General features: G+C 30.2%; 1 protein-coding gene across 19 annotated transcripts; it reads left to right on the top strand.

The window, feature by feature from the left end:
• Nucleotides 1–4441: 4441 nt before the first annotated feature.
• LOC143258703 (uncharacterized) lies at nucleotides 4442–19994 on the top strand. 19 transcript variants are annotated; one of them, XR_013032464.1, is made up of 6 exons: nucleotides 4512–4536; nucleotides 5821–5899; nucleotides 6435–6510; nucleotides 7342–7408; nucleotides 14141–14267; nucleotides 19143–19994. XR_013032464.1 is itself a non-coding variant. In XM_076518137.1 (6 exons), the coding sequence occupies exons 4-6, from the start codon at nucleotides 7354–7356 to the stop codon at nucleotides 19246–19248; spliced, it is 336 nt and encodes a 111-aa protein (XP_076374252.1). In that variant the 5' UTR covers nucleotides 4543–4700; nucleotides 5874–5899; nucleotides 6435–6510; nucleotides 7342–7353; the 3' UTR covers nucleotides 19249–19994. The 19 variants fall into 19 exon arrangements, 13 of the variants coding, with proteins under 13 accessions (XP_076374257.1, XP_076374252.1, XP_076374255.1 ...); XR_013032465.1 differs by lacking the exon at nucleotides 4512–4536 and adding an exon at nucleotides 4543–4700; XM_076518137.1 differs by lacking the exon at nucleotides 4512–4536 and adding an exon at nucleotides 4543–4700 and having other exon boundaries at nucleotides 5874–5899; nucleotides 14141–14315.
• The last annotated feature ends 193 nt before the right edge of the window (nucleotides 19995–20187 follow it).

The raw sequence follows: 20187 nt of genomic DNA, 5'->3' as shown, positions 1-20187 counted from the left end.
GCTGTTTACATTATAAAGTTTACTCTGGGATTGAATCAGCAGATCAGGAAGATGTTCTCGTTAATAGTTGTGTGTACAAATTTCTAAATGAAATGATGAAATATCACTTAGGAGCGAGATATAGTTTTTATCTTGCTGAGAATCAATTTGGTAAATTTGAATCACTTGCTGGAGCGGAAGAAACCTGTTGTAGTGACTTCAGTAATTTAAAGCCAAGCAGACAATTCTCCATATCATATATGGATCAAAAACAGTCATGATTCAACAAACTATCTGGACATTCCAGAGATGCAATGCGCCAATACTGGTTTATACTAAATGGGCAGGACTATCTCATTTCTCATATGGTACACTTTCTACAACATCCACTGGTAACTCATCTAGAAGCGGTCCTGAGTGGGCAAAACTTATGCTTTGCTGGTAAGGAGTTAGGTCACGTACTTTATCGATCAGCAAGACAAAGCTAGCAATCTGTTTTGATTGAGGAAACAGCAGATTTTCCGGAACAAATGACAAGTGGTGAATGCTACAATTGTAGCTTTAGAAAACTAGAGGATCCCAACTCAGATATGGCAACTGACTTGGAAGAATTCAAGAAAAGTGTTTCGAGGCTGGGTAGATTTTGATATATGCCTGATAGTACACCAGAATTAAAACTGGAACTCCTGGTAAGCACAGGAGTGATCAGAAAACTGAGAAATCTCACAGTACATCTGATATTCTAATCAAAACCACATTTCAAGCCTATCAACATATTCGTTCTGGCAAATAGAGAAACGATATGCATAAATGAAAAGGTCATGCACTGTCTACGTGTAAGAGAATGGTTTCTCGTGGAACGAAGGTAGTTATTGATTATTACTGCTCTGGCATTTATATTCATGGAATAGATATGCTGTGGAATGCATAAGTCAGTTTTGAGACTGGATGCATAAAAGTGGAGACTGGTCATGGTTTTGGTCTTTTGGTATATACTAGTAGCATAGAAACCTCTTGGCTTTCTCTGGAACGAGCCTCTTGTAATTTGACGAGTTGATTCTTTAAAACATAAAAAACAGCAGTCTAATTACACATAAAACACATTGTACATGTCAGTCAACTGCATCTAAAGCTAACAAACTTCTCGTGAACTAACTTGATCATGAAGCTTCAGAAGAAGAGGTATTCAAGTAAGATTACATCAGAAACTCTGTCTTGTTCCATTATAACTTTGAAGATGCGGAGGTAAGAGATGAGTATACTTATATAATTGGTCACGATGGCTCAAATGCAGAAATGTCAGATCCATATGTAAAATAATGCTGTGATGGCCCATAGAAATGTCAAAGATGACGAGTCCAAGCTATAAGACCGGTACTGAATCATAAATCAGATAAAATCATCAGGTGAAAGGAAGAGATGATCCTTGTTTTCCAAATTATCAAGTGTTGTTTCCAATCATGTGTATGGGTTCCACATGATTACCAAAAAGTGAGAATTGCTAGTGCCACTAGATATAATACATGGTTTATTACCTTTTCGTACAACTGAAATGATAGCTAGATCGAAAACATAGTTAAAAAGTGTGTTGACCCTTGCTTTCTGAGCTATCAGGTGATATTTTAAAGTACATTGTGTGACATTTCAATAACACAAAGATAGGATGGTTTGCTTATCACAAAATAAACAAAACCAAAATAGTTTTCCAATTCTTACTTTATGATTTTTAGCAGAATGTTAAAATAATAAAACATATATAAGATGTTAGATGACAGCTGTTCTATTAAAACAGTTTAAGATGACTCGTGCTAATGGAGATACCGCCTAACGAATAGAAAGTTCACACAACTGAATATGATATTTCAAAAACACAGTTGAAATGGCTTTGCAACCCTTGCTTTCCAAGCTATTGAGTGATTTTTTTCTCCAAGATAAAATTTCTAATGTTTTGTGAAAATTGCTAAACTGATTTGGTAGGAGAGTTAGAATTCCAATAAAAATAACACTTAATATCTGCTAACTCTTAGTTGCCTGTGCACATTTCTGTGGTAGGATGGTTGTATTTTTATTTATGTACATTGACTTATGCTATAGTCAAAGCAAAATAATTATTTTTGTTTTACGAGAAATTTAGCTCAACAATTTTAGTTCAGTTGAAATCAATCTGTAATTGTCAATTTTGTGAGAGCCTGAAAAGAAAAATTTCATGACTTTGATAGCTTATAGATGACAGCATGTAATTTAGCCAAGCTACTAACCATGACTTCAGAAAGTAACCTGACGTGTCTACGGAGTGAAATAAATAGGAAGTCGGAGGTTATCTGTTTATAAGAAGATATTGTAGGAAATGATGTGTAATAGAGATAAATGTGTATTTTGATATATATGTATAAATAGATGCAGGATTGTCGTACTAGGCATACTGGAACATTACACAAAGGCATTTATGAATGTTGTATGACATAAGTGTATAAAATGCATGAAGAAACACTATTATTAAGCTACATGAGAATGGATATAAATAATTTGAACCTGATGCTAGGACTTTGTATCATGAAGTTAACTGTAATTACTGAATTGTGAGCTATTATTTTGAGTAATTTTCATCAGTACTCGAGAAATTATTCCAATTTCGACCTTAAAATACTTGGAAGGAAGTGAATATTCATGAATATATAAAAAATAACAACAAAAACATACTAGTTTAGAGAGAAATTCGATTTAATTTGTAATTTTTTCCGAATAGTAAAACATCATGTCACAGACGGAGAAGAAACAGTTGTATTTGTAGTTTATCGATAAGAATAGTATAAGATATTTTGATCGCTTGGAATTATAATATCTGAGTGGATATAGGATATGTAGTCAGTGTATCATGGGTTTCTTTTTTTCGATAGTATTATTAAGGATTGCCACTTTATTCTTTATTACGAATGTGTGCAAGTTCCATATGACACAAAGTCAAGAAAACAGTCAAATTAGCCTTCTTTTAAATGGTTTTGTTTCTTTGTTAATTTCAAGTTAGGAGTATTAATGTGTTATCGCTCGTGGAGGACGTTGTTTAATATGATCTTGTGTAATAATTAAGTTAGCAATGTCTTTCAATGGTTGTTTGGGTAATACTTAGAAGATAATGTCTGAAGTATGTATTTTGAAAATAAATTGTCACGTGGGAATATCAGTCGAACAGCGTAAATTCAACAGTATTTCATATCTCAGTTAATAAGTGCGGATAGCCCTCGAGTAGCTTTGCGTGAAATTCAAAAACAATCTCGGTTAATAATTACAAACAAAGCAAGTCACACAAATTAAATTGAGCCAAAATACAGGAAGGTTACAATGAATAGGCATAGACGTTTTCATATTAAGCGTCTTAATAAAGATAGTTCACTTTTGTTAAGTGTGTGTGTTTTTCATATAGCAAAGCTGCATTGGGCTATCTGCTGAATCCACCGAGGGGAATCAAATCCCTGTTTTAGCATTGTAAGTCCATACACTTACTGTTGTACCAGCGGAGGACTTTTTGTTAAGTATGTTTTATTTAGTATAATCGCAGTTAATAAGCGTTTTAGTATTACTTGGTAAGTTCAAATCTTGAACAAAATTCGTGTTTAGCGGACCTGTGAAATAGTTTTGAAGTATATCTAGCTTATCTGAATATACCAAATAAAAATATTTTATTCGAGAAAGGTAGGTTCCTATGAAGCTTTTGGAATTCTTACTAGACTATGAAAAAATGTCGCTTTCCATTTGTCGCTTGCGTCATACTAAAATACAAACCGTCATAATTCAAACCAATATGTATCAAAGGGAGATTGTATTAAGTATTTACATTTTTTTTTCGAAACCGAAAACTCGAAATTTAAAGTGAATCAAAATATTTAGTTAAAGAGAATGAACAGGGAGGGATACGTGATGTACTGTCAATATTACATCATATTATTAAGCAGTTTTGAAGTGCATAATTTATTGGTCCGGCATGGCCAAGTCGGTTAAGGCGTGCGACTCGGGTCGTGGGTTCGAATCTCGCTCGCACCAAACATGCTCACCCTTTCAGCCGTGGGGGCGTTATAATGTGACAGTCAATCCCACTATTCGTTGGTAAAAGAGTAGCCCAATAGTTAGCAGTGGGTGGTGATGACTAGCTGCCTTCCCTCTAGTCTTACATTGCTAAAGTAGGGACGGCTAGCGCAGATAGCCCTCGAGTAGTTTTGCGCGAAATTAATAAAACAACAACACAATTTATTTAGTTTTACACTTGTTAGAATATAAAGCAAACAAACAAACAAATAAAAATAAACTCACCGTAACAACGTTTTAGTAAAGTTATATGAGAATTTTCCCCTTAGATAATGTAAAAGGTACGAATAGTATAAACTGATATTTTTTCATGTTATGTTTATATATATATATATATATACACATAGAAGTGTTTTGTTGGAGTTATTTTCTGCCACTTATTTTCTTATTCTTTTCAAAGCTCGTTTTATGTTTAAAATATTTATTATTAATGCCAAATAATTTACATGTTTTTGATCAGACAAGGAGACAGAAAGTGTAAGGGTTTGTGAATCTAAGAAGTATTAAAACAAGCTATTTTAGCATTTGTATAGTGTTATACTTTTAATTTAAATTCAATGTTTAATGAATTAAACTGAAAGGCGAACATCAACGACGTAATTAGAACAAGGAACTAAGTTAAGCAGTAAGATTGATAAGCAGTAAGTTTCATTAGGTTTTAGATTTTTAACCAACATATATTTCTAATTTGTACATTACATAAGTTTAAACAAAAGTACTACTTCTGAACGAGACTAACACAGTATCTACAAATTATGCGTTTTACGTTTAATTCAAAATAACAGCCATTAGAATTTTGAAAAACAGATAACTATAACTGCATTATGCTTTTTTTTTTTTTCGTTTGGAAAATTTTATTGTAGTACACTGAGAAGCTAGTAACTGGTGTGTTGCGAGATAAACGAAATTTCTTAATAACGAGAATAACAACACTTAAATTAAATAACATTATTTATAACATGAGGGGAGGACAGATAAAAATTTACGAATTCAACAGATTCCACTTTTAGTATTTAAAGCAAAAGAAAAGAATTATATAATTTGTAAGTAAGTAACTAAAGTAATTTAATTAAAACTACAGCATCATAAAATTTAAATGAATAATAAACAAAATATTGTACAAAATGTTGTCTGTATTTGTTGTTATCCTTTTTATTAATTTTATTAATACCTAGTATTAATACCATGCAATGTACAGTTTAGACGAAGGTTAGTCGGTACTTCGTCATCGTTAATGCTAGTTATAAAAGCAATTTTTGTGCAGTTTAGTCTATTTTGATTTAAACATAGTTGTGTTTATTCATTTTTTATTTCAAACATTTGTTTTAGTTGAAAACGAATGATAATTAAACTTATAATAAATATTTGCATAGTCATTTTTTAAAGAGTTATTGGTGCTTCGTATAGCCTAACCAAGGTACTTATGAATTTTATAATGAATGTTTTAGTGTTTGATAATTTTGGATGAATAACTCCATACATTTTACAGCCTTACTTTATTAACAGTTTATTTTGTACTTTAATTTTTATATAGAATTTAAGTTATTTTGGTATTTTCACACTTGTTATGGCAGTTTATCTGACATAAGTAGTGCTAAAACCATAATTCATGCTTTTGCAGTTAATAGTCCTCTGTATAACATTCATTTACATGAGTTACAATATTTTTAGTGTATGAAAATAATAAAATTATTAACCACACATCTTTTTATTCTTAGTTATCATAACATCTTATATTCTGATGTTCTTTTCCTGTTATAGAGAACTTTAAATTCGTATCTGCTAAATTTGAGCTAAATATGTTGTTGTTTTAGCTGGAGGGAAGGACACCAGATATTTGGCAAGTAACCTTTAATCAAGCCAGTGCAAAGTAATGTATTTGAGTTGTAACAATTTGAATCATATTTAACGTAGATGAGAATTGAATAGTGTGGCTGAAGAAAATTATGTAGGTATAGAGGTGGATAAATGATTGAAGCTACTAAAGTTAATAGAATTTTAGCATGTACTATAAAAGGTATTGATTACAAGTTAAAATAGGTAATCATTTTTATATAAACTACTAGTTAGAAATTGTAATGCTGTTTACAGTTTTGGTCTCCTTATTTAAAAAGGGATCTTTAATTTTTGGAAATGATTTTATAGAAGGGCTACTAAAATTAGTCTGTGGATGAAATAGTTATTTTGTGGGAGTAGGTTAAGATATCCTAATTTATTTGATCTTGATAAGAGTTGAGTAAAAATTATCCTGTTGAAGTTCAATATATAGTGGCCATTGATTTATTTCTGCTGTATTTTAAAGACAGAAAGATGATGCAAACATAAAGCTTGGAATTACAGGCTAAGTTGTAATTAAGACATTTTTATTTTTCTAGCAAGATGAGTAGCTTATGGCATGAGTTGCTGTTAGCAGTATTGGAGATCATCACTATATAAGACTTTAAAAGGGAGGTCAGTTGTTACATGAAAAATGCTTTTATTAAGGATGAACGTGCAAACTCTGCTTTGAAAGACAAGTGCTTTTATGTTGTCTGCAGATTATGTTCCTAAAGTACATGTTTAGTAAAAATGTGTGCTAGGTGTATTTGTATACATACTTTATTTTTGTGAAAGTTAAGTGATGAGTGCATGACTACAAAATTAAACTGAAAAATTTAATGTAAATATTTGATTTGAACATTTTTTACATAATGTTTTTAAGAGTTTAGTTAAGTATCTTTACAAATATTTTGTTGATACCATAGCATGTTTCTTAGAGTTGAAAGTAATGTAGTTAAATTAACAAGTTTATTTTAGAAAATTTGAAATAAAATCATCTTAAATTCTGTCTTTTTACAACTAATTGTACTTGTAGTGTGTTTATAATTATTGCAGTTTTATCTTTGGTGAAAATAAATCTAATGTAATTATATAAAGTTAGTTCACTATAATACCAAATAATAAATTAGATGGGGCACCATAATGTTAGTGACATACTTAACTTAAGTTATTATATGGTGAGTTAAAAAGGACTTGAAATCCTTTATAAGTATTTTAAACACATCACTGTAATAAAAAGGCAAATCACTGTTTTTCTGTGATTTGCTATCCCAAGCTCTGCTAATGAGTCTTGAACCAGTAAATTGCAGTCTACAGCAGATGGTGTAGTGTGTCAGAGATTACACTTTAGTTTTACCTTTGGTGAAAAGAAATAAATCTGTGATTATTTTGTAAATAGTATATCTAGAGAATACATAAAATTGGAACTTATATTAGATTTTTGCTATTTTCACTATTCAAAAGCAATATCTGATCATGAGAGGAAAATCATGGATGAATACCCTAGATCCAATACACCAGAATAGATTTGGTGAGTATATTTTGTTTAATAAGGTAGTGAAATACCTCAAGAGATTGTGAGAATAAGTATTTTTTTTCTATTTTTGTTTCAGTTGTCCAATTACTTTTATAAACAAAACATTCATGCAAGATATTTAACAATACCATTTGTCTTTTTTCAGTATGAGAACAAATCTCATTTTTCTGCATTATTTCTCACATATGCACCTAAATCTAATTCAGTCTTAACTTTGAATTTTTGTTACTCAACACAGTGGCATAATTACAAAAGATGCCCTCTCTCCACATAAAAAGTAATTGGCCTCTACATTTGTTTCTCTATAATTGTAGTTATGATTTGGCACCCTTTATGTCCCCTGCAATTGTGGGACATAATTATACTACTGACTCAACACTAAAACTCTTTAAAGAGATTCAAGTAGAATATTTTTATTCTTCCCAATTAGAAACTAATCATATAGATAGTTAAGAAATGAGTTAAATAACAAGTTTGAATTATACATAATTGGTAACTGAGCAATGACTCTCAGCAACTTTCATCAAATGTTACTGCATGCAAATGTGTATAGAACCAAATGGTAGAAAACAAAGAATGACAAAGTCTTCATCTGAAAGTGACAAGGAATTAGATTGAATCACTGGAAGTATATTGTAAAGATAATGAAGATATATTGCATTGGACCAACAAGAAAATAACTGAAGAAAATTTGCACAGTGAATGCATGTCTTGCTTAAATCTCAGTAAGTGCATATTATTTAGTGAAATATTTACAGCAACAACTGTGTGCAAGTGTTTATAGAAAGTTCAAGTTTCATGTGGGAAATTACTTTGGAATTTTGCTTGATGTACATGTATGTACACACTCTGCTTCAAAGTTGATCACTGTTGATGCATATTCAAATACTGTTATATCAAAAGTAAGATCTGCATATCAAAATATATTAGACATTAAGCTGTTATGAAGCTGCATCCTGAATTAATATAAGATAACTTGTTTGTTTTAAAGATGATACAATACAAAGTAATCGAAAAATGTATACAATTTAATATATTTTACAACTGTTTTATATGAATCTATTTAAATAATAAAATTCCATTACCAAAAGGTTTTGATTTTGGCTTCTAGTGTCTTTTTTTTTTATTTGTTTGTAGACAAGAAAACATGATATTTGAAACATACCCTAAACGGTGTTGCAAAGTAGTGAAATATTACTCTTAAGTTCAGTAAAAGGCCAGTTTAGTACGATTAGTTTCTTTATAAGTAACATAATCAACAACATGAAAATAGACCTTCTAAGCCACACTGTTCTCTTTTTGACATGTATGTCACATTAGAAAAATAACCTTCATTATCAAGAATTTTAAAGAATTACGTTGTTTTTAACTTATTCATGTTGAAATGAGCAGATGACAGAATTTAAAATCTACAGGAATATTATAGCAGGAGGAATTGTATAAAAATGTTAGATTTGTTTTAGAAATATTGATCAAATTATTATTCATCTACATTTCTTTTTCAAATTTATGTTAACATAAATTAACTTTACAACATGAATAAGTTAAAAACAACATAATTCTTTAAAATTCAAAATTCTTGATAATGAAGGTTATTTTACTAAAGCACTCTTTTTGGAACACAAAATTTATTTATTTGCTGAACAAAGACATGGATAAATATAAATCATCTAGAAAGAAATTAAAGTGGATAATTAAAATGGTGGTAATGATAGTATCAATGTGAACTGCACACTATACTGTTAATATCTTTGCAGCACACACTCTATATTAGTACCACTTTTTTCTTCTTCTACACCACCAAAATTCTCATACAGTTGGGAAATAACTCCAAATTTTATAACCCATGTGACAACTTAATATTTTCCCATTGAGAAATTTTTACTAAAGAATGCTCACTTCCTAAGACTTCCTTATATTTATACATTAAAGAAATGATAGTATAATCAACAGTTTTTGAATAAGTTGCTGCCCATGAAGTTACACATATCATTAATACAAATCCTGAATAACTAAGACCCTAGAACAAATCCCTCAATACTGACCTTCTTTCAAACAAAATCATGTTAAGTTATAACGACTCTGATTTTCTTTCTACCAAAGAAACAAGTCTTCTGTAAAGTGTTCCGCAGATATAAGAATCTTGTTTTTATTTAACCTTTAATGTTGCATATTAAGAAACAAATCAAATTTTAAAAATGCATTACATTTAATATTAATTTACTAAATAAAGTGTATGTAATAATTGGAAAGATACTACAGCACAAAGCTGTAACTTTATCATAAGTTTCATACACAGAATATCAGGTTTTTAAATTAAGTGTTAAGATATTTTAGTTAAAGATTTTCTTGTTTCTTTCGAAATGTTGATTAGGCAACATACAGACTAATTTTCATTTTATGATTAAAAATACTTTTATGCACAACAAAAATTTAAAATTTCATATGTGAGGTCTTCATAACTTCCAGATAATTATCAGATGTGTTTTAAGAAAAAACTAATATCACTCTAGTTACAGAATACTAATTTGAAAATTCCATTAAAAAATAGAATGTTTGTGACAAAACAATACAGAATGGAGGGGCAAGAAAACATTTCTAATTACAAGACAAGAAATACAATATTAAATGCCTGTTCTATTCCATTTAAATTGGTGAAAGATTTCAACATCATTGCTTATGACAAAAGTTAAACTACGTGTAGAATATTGTAGTCCTGTAATTTCTTTATCGTTGTTTTGTTTTAATCACGGGTATTGTTAATATTTCGGTTTAGAAGATACTCATTAAAACTAATATTTGCTACTAGTGATGTAGATGTTTCCCTCCAAATTACCATTGAGAGCCAAGACAAGAGCCTGAGTCAGAGTAAATTGTTTAACCATTCATTCAATCCTCATATTATTAAAAAAAGTATTGAAAATAATCTTGTCAAATTCAAATTTTTTTGCTTTCTAGAAGAATCATTTTACATGTTTAGTATTATTCTTATTTCTGTTTTAGTAGTTAAACATTAAAAAAATTATATTTGATATTTTCAACTAAGAAACATTCATTCTTATAGCAAGGCAGTTTGATCAGTGTAATGATCTATTATGAGCAGCAGTTGTATTGCTCTGTGTTATGTATGCTAATAAGTTAGTATTGGCCCCCAGTGGCACAATGTTATGTCTGCATACTCACACCACTAGAAACTGGGTTTTGGTACCTGTGGTGGGCAGAACAAAAAGTAGCCTGGCATAGCCAGGTGGTTAAGGCTCTCAACTCATAATCTGAGGGTTGTGGGTTTGAATTCCCATCACACCAGACATGCTCACATTATAATGTGATAGTCAATCCCATTATTTGTTGGTAAAAGAGTAGCCCAAGAGTTGGCAGTCGGTGGTGATGACTGGCTGCCTTCCCTCTAGTCACACTGCTAAATTAGAGATGGCTAGAGCAGATAGCCCTCATTTAGCTTTGTGTAAAGTTCAAAACAAACCAACCCAACCCAGTTGGTATTATAGTGTAATAAAAACATATTCCTATTGAAATACCTTTCCTCTGTACAATATAAATGTGCTTAAAACAGTGAGCAAGACTCTTTTTAATGTGTTAGAAATTATTTTTGGTGAATTTTTTCTATAAAGTTTTTGATTAATGTTATTTATGTGAACTACATAAACAGCAATGTTTCTAACCTTCTCATAAAACAGGCAATGTGGCAAAACCCAATACACAGATGTGCATAATCTGAGGAAGCTGATCCTGAAGTCTTTAAAAATGACTGAGACATAAGTATAAATGCTAGTGAAATTTTCAAATGAAACATTTTAATTTCTTAAAACACAGTGCAATTTTGTTCTTAAACTGTAACAAGAAAACTGAATCTTTATTGTTACAAATGATGTTTTAGGATGTTCATGAATTTCTAGAGGTCTATAGATTGAAAAGAGTGGACAAACAGCAAATTCATTTTGTGGTTCAATTAGCAGTAATTGTTCTTTAAATTATGTTAAGTAGCCATAGTATTAGAAGTGCAAGTTAAAACTTTAGAAGCCTAGAATTAAATGTATGTACTTAAGCATTATCATAGAAAGAATAATTTCCGCAAAATATATTGCCTATTGAAGTGGATGTGTTGATCGTGGATTTATAAAATGTTTTTACTGTTTTCTTTTAATTAGAAGAAATAATTTGAACTAAAAATAGTTAACCTCATTGTACTTAAGACTTGTATAACAATTTGCTTGTACTTGTTTGTAGATATTAAAACTTTCATTATTTTCGTGATTTCGAAAAATAATGTCAGGTGATACGATGATACAGTCTTTGTTGCACCCAATCTTGCTTACAATCACCAAGATTGAAAGAGACAACCATTGCTGTCTCATGTGGTCCCTATCTTAAGAAGGTAGGGAAGCACTGTCAAGACCTTTCATAGTAATCGCACTTGTCAACAACTGAAAAACAGTGGTTAAAGGTTAGAAGTAACATCACAGGCCACTGATAGTTACAATTACTTAATTCTTTACCAACTCAATATAAGTTTCTAATAAGGAGAATATATATTATTTCAAATACAACCTATTAAGTGCAGCAAACAACAAGGTCTTTTGCTCAGTAACTGAGCTCATCATGTAACCTGGGTTACAACGCACAGAGTTTGAACTGAAATGTTATTTATATTAATTGTTTGAGACAACAGGTCTTAGGGTGTAGAATGTTTTAACTCATAAAGTATGAAACTTATAAATCATTTATGTATGATACAATGTTACAGTAAGATTTTCTATGCTGAAACCTAAGAGTGGAATGAACAGGTAAGTTGTTATAATACACAGTCATCCCCATTTCTTCCAAAATGAAGACCCTGAAAATTAGCAACAGCCAAATCAAAACAATGTAGAATAATGAAAAGTAGAATCTGGCAGCTTCTTCTGTAAACACCAGAGGGACCATAGCCAGTGAAAACCTGGAAGAAGAAAGTAGTTAAGGTAAAGGATAGAAAATTAAGAAGTCAGTAAGGGAAATAACTGAGAGTGGCACTAAAACTATGGTTCTACTTATTTTCAACACTGGGCCGCTTCAGATGATGACATAATATCATGGACCAAGTCTGAGCTTTTTGGAGAATTGCAACATTCCACAACTACAGCTTTCCTTGCTTTAACAATATCTAATGACAGTGCTTGCCGTAAATCAGACTTTTGAGGGGTTGTCATGGTCCCTGAGTTTACCTATTAGGGACTACTGAACTAGAGAAAGATAAAAAGAGTAGTAATTCAGTGACCTCTAGATAGTGGATGTGAGCTGTTCAATCATTTATTTCTGTTGTTATTCTTCAGATATTTTAAAAGAAAGTGCTAGTTAAAAAAACATGCTAAAAATGAAAATAAACCTTTCTACAATAGCTATATATGCCTGTGCCTTGTAACTTTAAGTGAATAAGCTACTGGTATGAAACAGCTGCTTAACACTGACAATGTTTCTTTGTAGTAATGTTAGTGGATATTTACCTGTGAAATATTCAATAAGAGATCTAAATTTGAAATGGAAAAATTGTGGAACATTTGTTACAAAATAACCTTCCTCAAAAAATCATTATATATATTTATAACATATATTTGTAGTAAAGCTTCAAGTATGTTACTGTGAGCCATGCTTAGGTTAGACATTTTATTATCTTGATTTATATATGTAAAATGGCTGGTTTGGGTTGAGAAAATTTTTTTATGTAGAGGAGCGAACAACGTTTTGACCTTTTTTGGTCATCATCAGGTTCACAAAGAAAGAAAGAGATAACTGACTATCTTGACTATTATAACTGATAATTATCTTGATTTCATCTCTTAGGTGTGGATGGTTCAATATATTTAGAATATTGCTTTCTGAGCTAAATGCCCGAAATTCAACCACAGATAAGGTAGACTTTTTAATATCCTTATTTGTTATATGAAGGGGGGAATGATTATGGCTGGAAAGGTAGCAAGAAAGTGACTTTATAACATTATTAAATAAAATTTTTTAAAAGAATTTTCTTTGAATTTTCCACAACAGTATAACCCAATATAAGCATCACAGTCTTGTACATTGTGTGGTATAAATTATGTATCAAGTACTATCTAAGAAGTGCAACTATTGCAATACCACTCAACTTCTTTATTTTGGGTGAACATGATCTGACATATTGTATAAATTTAAACTTTGAGGTAAATGCTGTTTTGTAATATTGGAAGGTTACCATCAAAGTATGTTTTTAGAACATCACAAAACGTCAAATTGTATATGTGTGTTTTGTTAGAGAGAGAAATATGAAGTCTTGTGAAAATCAGCTGACATGTAATCATAAATTATGTCTATAGAACAGTTCAACAGTAGTTTGAATTACCTATTATTGGTGCTTATGCTTTTACTTGAATTTTCTATGTAAGTCATTCATAGTTCTTGTTAACAAGCTTGTACTGAAAAAAAAGTTAGTTTCAATGTTCTGAACAAGTAACTTGTTTTACAGTTTCTAAACATTTTATTTTGTGATGATATTAGAAACTATTGACACATTTACTTGGATTTCTACCATTGTGTCACACTTGTTTCAGAAGTTGTATTAGTTTATATTTGTGTATTTTTATCCATCTTGTTACCTTGTTGTTTTTGATTTAGTGTAAATGTTTTTACATTTGCTCCATAAAGCAACCATTTATATCAATGTTTTATTGACAAATCCAAATTTTACCATATGTGTAGCTTTACTGAACAGCAGAAGAACAACCAAAGAAAGAGTCTACTGTCACATTTGTAACAAAACATTTGGAAGGAAACAAGATTTGGATGCTCATCTGAGCTTGCATCTGCATAAATCATACAGGAAAAAGTATTACTGCAGTGTTTGTAACAAAGCATTCTTATGGAGGAACAATATGTATGCTCATAGAAAGAATGTGCATAAATTATCTACAAAATCTTGTTTTTAGTTGAATTTTTTCACTCTTAATCCATTGAACTTTGAGAAAAATCATATTTATTCTGACACTAAAATTGAACAATTAGAAATAAGATTCTACAGATGATTAGGTTTCTAAAATTATCTATTCCATTGTATGTGTATTGTGCGAGATTAGTATTTTGGAAACAGGTGCACAATATACTTTTATCAGTACATATATTGAGGTGAAGATAATTAGTAAACTAATTTGAAAAGCTTAAACTAATCCAGAGGTTCATTGTTTGTAATTTGAATAGTAGGTTTTAAGGAAAGAAGTGTGTAGTTAGGCCTGTAGCCATTGGCCTGTTGCTTTTGCAAATGGTTATTTCATTTTTTGATGTTTAATTACTGTTATATGTCTATGTAAGGTAAAAAGTTGTTAGCTTGACACTGAATCTTTTCTTTTGATTTATCAACATCTTCCTTTATAATTTTAACATGGGTCAAAGCCTAACGGTGCTGATGACACAACTTTTGTTCTATAAAATAATCATCATCATCCTTGCAAAATCAGTGACGGTAAAAGTGCTTCATTCAGATTTAGGGTTATTTTTACCTTTTCTTATAGCAGTATAGTTCTATCAGATGTTGGTTATGCACAGTGTAGTGGTTAGTATAACATAGTTAGATCTACAGTTCTGTGCATCACATTTTGTTATCACAGTAAAATTACAATGATAATGTGCTATACACTTTGGGATTGTCAGTGAGTTATGAGGGTGATGGTTAAATCCTATTATTTAGTCACACCATAATTTGTATGTCGCTTCAAAATTAGAGAGGGTTAGCATAGATAGTGTTTGTGGCTTTGCAGGAATTCTACAAACAAACTTATCAACTTATTGTCAATTCAGTACTGAGTACTGAGACAATTCTAATTTCATGAATGTATGGATAAAGCAATGTTTAATTTATGAATATGAGTTTCAACTTGTGTAAGTAAAAGACAAGGGTGCTTTATGATGTACTATTAAATTATAGTATTTTCATAATCTTTGCATATGGGCAGTGATAAAGCTAGGATTACAATAATGAAGTTGGCATGAACTATTTAGAAGTTGTGCAGGTCATTGACATCAGATATGTGGTTAAAGCTCAACTTAATGGGAGACTACCTATAGAACTTAGAATAAAGGCATGTTAAGGGAAACTAACTGATACTAATATGTAAAATTTAAAATGTATTTCCTAAAAATTATTACAAAACTCTTAAAATTTCAATTTAACACATTACATTAAAAATATGATAAAGTTTTATTTATGTCAAGTGCACTCTAAAACTTTGGGGATAGTTATTTGTTTATCTATATTTAGAGTAGTATAAAATGATAACTTAAAGTATACTTGTAAATTACTATACCTGTGAATGAAGTGTAAGTTAATATTAAGTACCATCTTTCTTAGCTTTTTTCCAGCCATTTCCAGTGAATCATTATATAACGTAGCTCATAGTTCTCACTTGTCATGATGTTTTTACTATCCATACTCACCCTTTTGTCTTTGTATTAAATGTTCTTGTATAAAAAAAAACTTTTGCAAAGTTTATTTCACGGTTCTTATCTTTTGTTCTACAATATATTAAACTTGTTGAACATAGAGTAATAAATGTTTATCATACAAGAATACATTAATTGAATAAGAAAAGCCATACTTTCACCAATTGGATGGCCTTGAACATTTCATAATAAAAAAAATGTATAGATAAACACATAAGTAGAAGTTACAAACACACAGTGATTCTGAAGCCTATTGAGAAGGAGAGGTGGTTCAGAAATAAAGGTATTGGAAAATAACTCTTTGTAGTATAAAATGAAATGTGGGCTTACTATGTAACAATATAATTTCAGGCAATTCAAAATAATTTTGGTTGGAAATGTTATTAATATGAACTATACACTCAGCATATCATTTGCAAAGGTGTAGCTAATAACAAATTAAGCACTTTTAAACCAAAAGTGATTAAATTCCCTCGTCCTGTAAAATCAAGACTTTTTATATAAACAGAATATTGCATCTTTGTAAAGGGTATATTAGGTTAAATGTTACTGAAACAAATGCTCTCTAAATAAGGTAGTACAGAAAGCATTCTGTTGTAGCTGCTATGAAATTATTTAAGGGTACAGAATTTAGTTGAAGAATAATTTAATATGCTCCTACTATATGTAGAGTGTCAACAGAATGATCTGGATGATGCTACATTGTATGCTAAGTACTTCCTAAGTGAATGTTATCTTACACATCAGTTGAGAGGAAATGTGTCTATGTAGCTGCACATTTCAGGTTCATTTGTGTAGATTCTGTGTGAGTGAACAAAGGACAACAACCAGTTTTGGCAATGTAGCTGCCACATTTGCATCTACCATATTTCAATAACATTTTGGACAGAGCTGTTGGTCATTTGCCACTGTTTCATAATAATGTTAAAATGCTTACATTAAATGCATTTTTGCCTTCAACTGGTGTTAATGTGGAGTGATCTTGGTAATGTTATGTTTAAAATGTTTCATTTGTTATGGTCTGCATCTTCATAATTAAAGTTTTTATTTTCTGATGCATATTTATAAAAGTTTTGAAGGACATGACTTTGAATGATTTCTAATACTGTCACTTGGAAGGCCCTTGAACACTTTATTTTGAATCTTCTAAAATATATGTACATGTAATCCTGTTTTTAGGAAGTACTAAAGTAATTTCTGTATATACTGGAATTTTATTTTTAATTTTCAGCTTAGGAGAAATAAAGAAACTGTACACAAGTGTTCCTCCTCACTGCTACAAAGAGACAAAGTTTTAGTTAATAAAAATGTACATTCTCTCTGTTTATCTATTCACATACTTGTTAGTACATTTGTGTGTTGTTAAATTTCAGAAAAGTGTATTATGCATGGTGAATATTTTTTATATGCATGTACTTGATTGCTGTTATGTACAATACTCTTGTCAGGTAGCACACAAGACATTTATTACCATTGTATCCAAAACTGAAAATTTTAAAATTACCAAATTATATACACAGAAGTTGAGAGCACATTTAAAACAATTTTGGAGCCTCATTGTGCTCCATGTTGCCATATTCAGTAATATTTTGTCTTTTGACTATGCATCTTGGCAATACCCCTGCATTATATTTTCCATTGTAAAAAGCTATGTACTAAGGCAGTCATATATAAAATGCACCACTCTTTTCTAAAGGCTTTCCATAGTCTGTCTAGTATGAATTGTAGTTTCCTGGTATCTGTTTTATTCTCCAGCCACTTGCAGTATGTGATGGTTGAATAAGAGGATGACTAGAAGCCTTATTTTGGTGAACCCATATACTGTGGGACTCCTTTCCAGAAAGAGATCCTTTTTGGTTGTAGCATAAGGTAGCTTAGGATATAAAAATGGACTTTTACCTGCTAGAAAATATTGTACTTTGCTTATAATGGCTGAGAAATAATTTCTTGCAAATATCTTTTTAGGGACAATTCTGTTCCTCCAAGTTTATATTATTTCATTTTCCAAGGTGTTTGAAAACAAGGAACATCTCGGTTTTAGAAATTTTAAATTTGTAATCTGAATACATCTTTTTAATCAGGGTATACAAGTGTTTAACATCAGAAAGGACTTTTACATACCCTCCCCAAAAGCAATCAATTTTCAATGGCATCAAACTACCTTTCAATTGCCAAACAATGTCATAATGTAGTTTGATATATTTCACTCCTCTTTATTGACCTTTTATTGGATTAGGTTGTCACATGACATGTTTATTGCATATTCAGAATTGTTTTAACATAAAATCTAACACTTTATGCTCAATGTTTATACTTTATATTTAGAAATAAAACCATTTCATAGTGAAAATTACAGTTGTCATAATTGGATTTATTTTTCTTGTGCCTTGCTTTTTGTAACATAATTGTGAAGTCCATGTACTACCAGAGAGGTATATTAGTGAAATAAATTTCATTAACTGTTTTAGGAAAATGTTTTTGGAAGAAAGTATATATCTGGTAAAACTATAGTTAGATAATTTCAGAGTAAACTTTGCTTTCAATATTAATACACTACACCACTTGATTGAAGAAACTTACTGAAATCAGAAGTTAATATGCAAATATTTTGATGAGATTTGTGGCAGTTCAAATATATTTTTTAAGTGTGGTTTTTATAGGAAATTTTCAATTTTCTAACTTCCAACCATACAGTGATTTATTCACGCAGTATATTTTATAAACATGTAAATCTTCTAAATTTATTATTTGAAAAAACTTTTCTATGGTATTTTCTTAGAGATTTATCTTTCTGAAAATAAAACTTTAGAATGTAAAACTTACCATGTTTTACAGAAACGGGATTAATTTTGAGTTGCACCAACTTGTGTTGAGTCACACCTTTTAAAATTGTAAACATTTATTTGTATATTCATATGTGATTTGTTGTAAGATAAACTTCATTAATTGAATTTAATTAAACATTGAATTAATGTTGGCAAACTGTTTCTGGCAACTACAGTGATTTAAATTTAATAAAATGTGTATTTTTGTGTTCAGACTCAGTTTTAATGCAACTTATCAATAAGTGTAAAAATGTAAAAATATATTTATGATCTTTAATTACTTTTTAAAATGCTGTAATAACTATATTTGAAAGCAAAATAAAACAAAATACATTTTGTAGAGAAGAAACTGTGCATTAAAGTAAATCACCTTTTATATTTGAAGAGAAAAACTATTAGACTGTTAATGATGTATTGTGAAAATTATTAATATATATTTGCAGGTGGGTGTTTTCCTTGTCCTTTATGCAAGAAGGTTTTTACTTTTTCTACAAATATGAAGAGACACTGTCGCACCCAGCATGGTGGGGCACCATTTTACTACTGTAATATTTGTCAGAAACCTTTCAATAGATCTGGTTCATACAAATCACATTTGCAAGCTGTGCATGGAATATTGGAAAGAAGAGGAAGACTGGTGCAGTTATGAACTATCCAATGAATAAATATCCACCATTCTCCTGACCCAGATCTATAAATTTAAAAGTACTGAACATTATATTAATTAATATTTGGAAGATGCACAGCATTATTTGTTATGCATATCTGGTTAGCCCAACAGTATGTATTATGTTTTATGTGTTTCTGACAGGAGAAAATGGCTTACTGTTTGTTTTCTTATATAAACATTAAGATTGACACTTTGTATATGCTACAGTAATTTATACCAGTGTAACTTCATTCAGCGATAACTGCCATGATTTTTACTCAAGTGACAATAAAATGACATTGAGATTTTTATTCACTAAATATAACAACATGAGTGAATATTTTATAAAATAAATTTCTAAAATTTAATTTAATTATATGTGCACATATGTATATGTCATAGCTGATTATTTTTATTGTGAAATATTTCTTTTTTGGCTTTGCTTTGACTTTCTAGAATTTATTATTAACAAGCTTGAGAATATCCTTATTTATGAGCCTTTTAACTTTATTATGTAATTTTAATAATTTATTTTTCTTAACTGCTATACTGTTATTTTATATTATACTCTGAAAAACTGACTTACAATGCAAGGAATTTGGAATCTGTAGATATTTTGAAAAATAAAAGATGTTAGTAGCAATCTTATTAAGTAATGTTTGATGCCTACAGGCAGGAAGAAACATGGCCTGTATAAATATACACTTGGAAATCACTGTTCCTGGTGTCTTAAAACCTTCAAGCACAAAACTCATCTTTCAAGACACATTCGTTACCACTGCAAGTTCAAACCAGAAAGTTTGAGAACAGAAAAGTTTGTGTGTTGCAAATGCAGTAAA

Source organism: Tachypleus tridentatus, chromosome 8, assembly GCF_004210375.1.
Source record: "Tachypleus tridentatus isolate NWPU-2018 chromosome 8, ASM421037v1, whole genome shotgun sequence".
Classification (NCBI taxonomy): domain Eukaryota; kingdom Metazoa; phylum Arthropoda; class Merostomata; order Xiphosura; family Limulidae; genus Tachypleus; species Tachypleus tridentatus.
The sequence above is the reverse complement of the archived record's forward strand: the minus strand, read 5'-3'. Positions and strand labels throughout refer to the sequence as shown.

Bases quoted from the DNA above. Each gene is read 5' to 3' on its own strand.
- LOC143258703 (XM_076518142.1), top strand. From the start codon at position 7,354: ATGAGAGGAAAATCATGGATGAATACCCTAGATCCAATACACCAGAAT. The intron at 7,409-14,140 runs GTGAGTATATTT...CCATATGTGTAG, and splicing joins AATACACCAGAATAGATTTG to CTTTACTGAACAGCAGAAGA. The intron at 14,316-19,142 runs GTATGCTCATAG...ATATATTTGCAG, and splicing joins TTCTTATGGAGGAACAATAT to GTGGGTGTTTTCCTTGTCCT.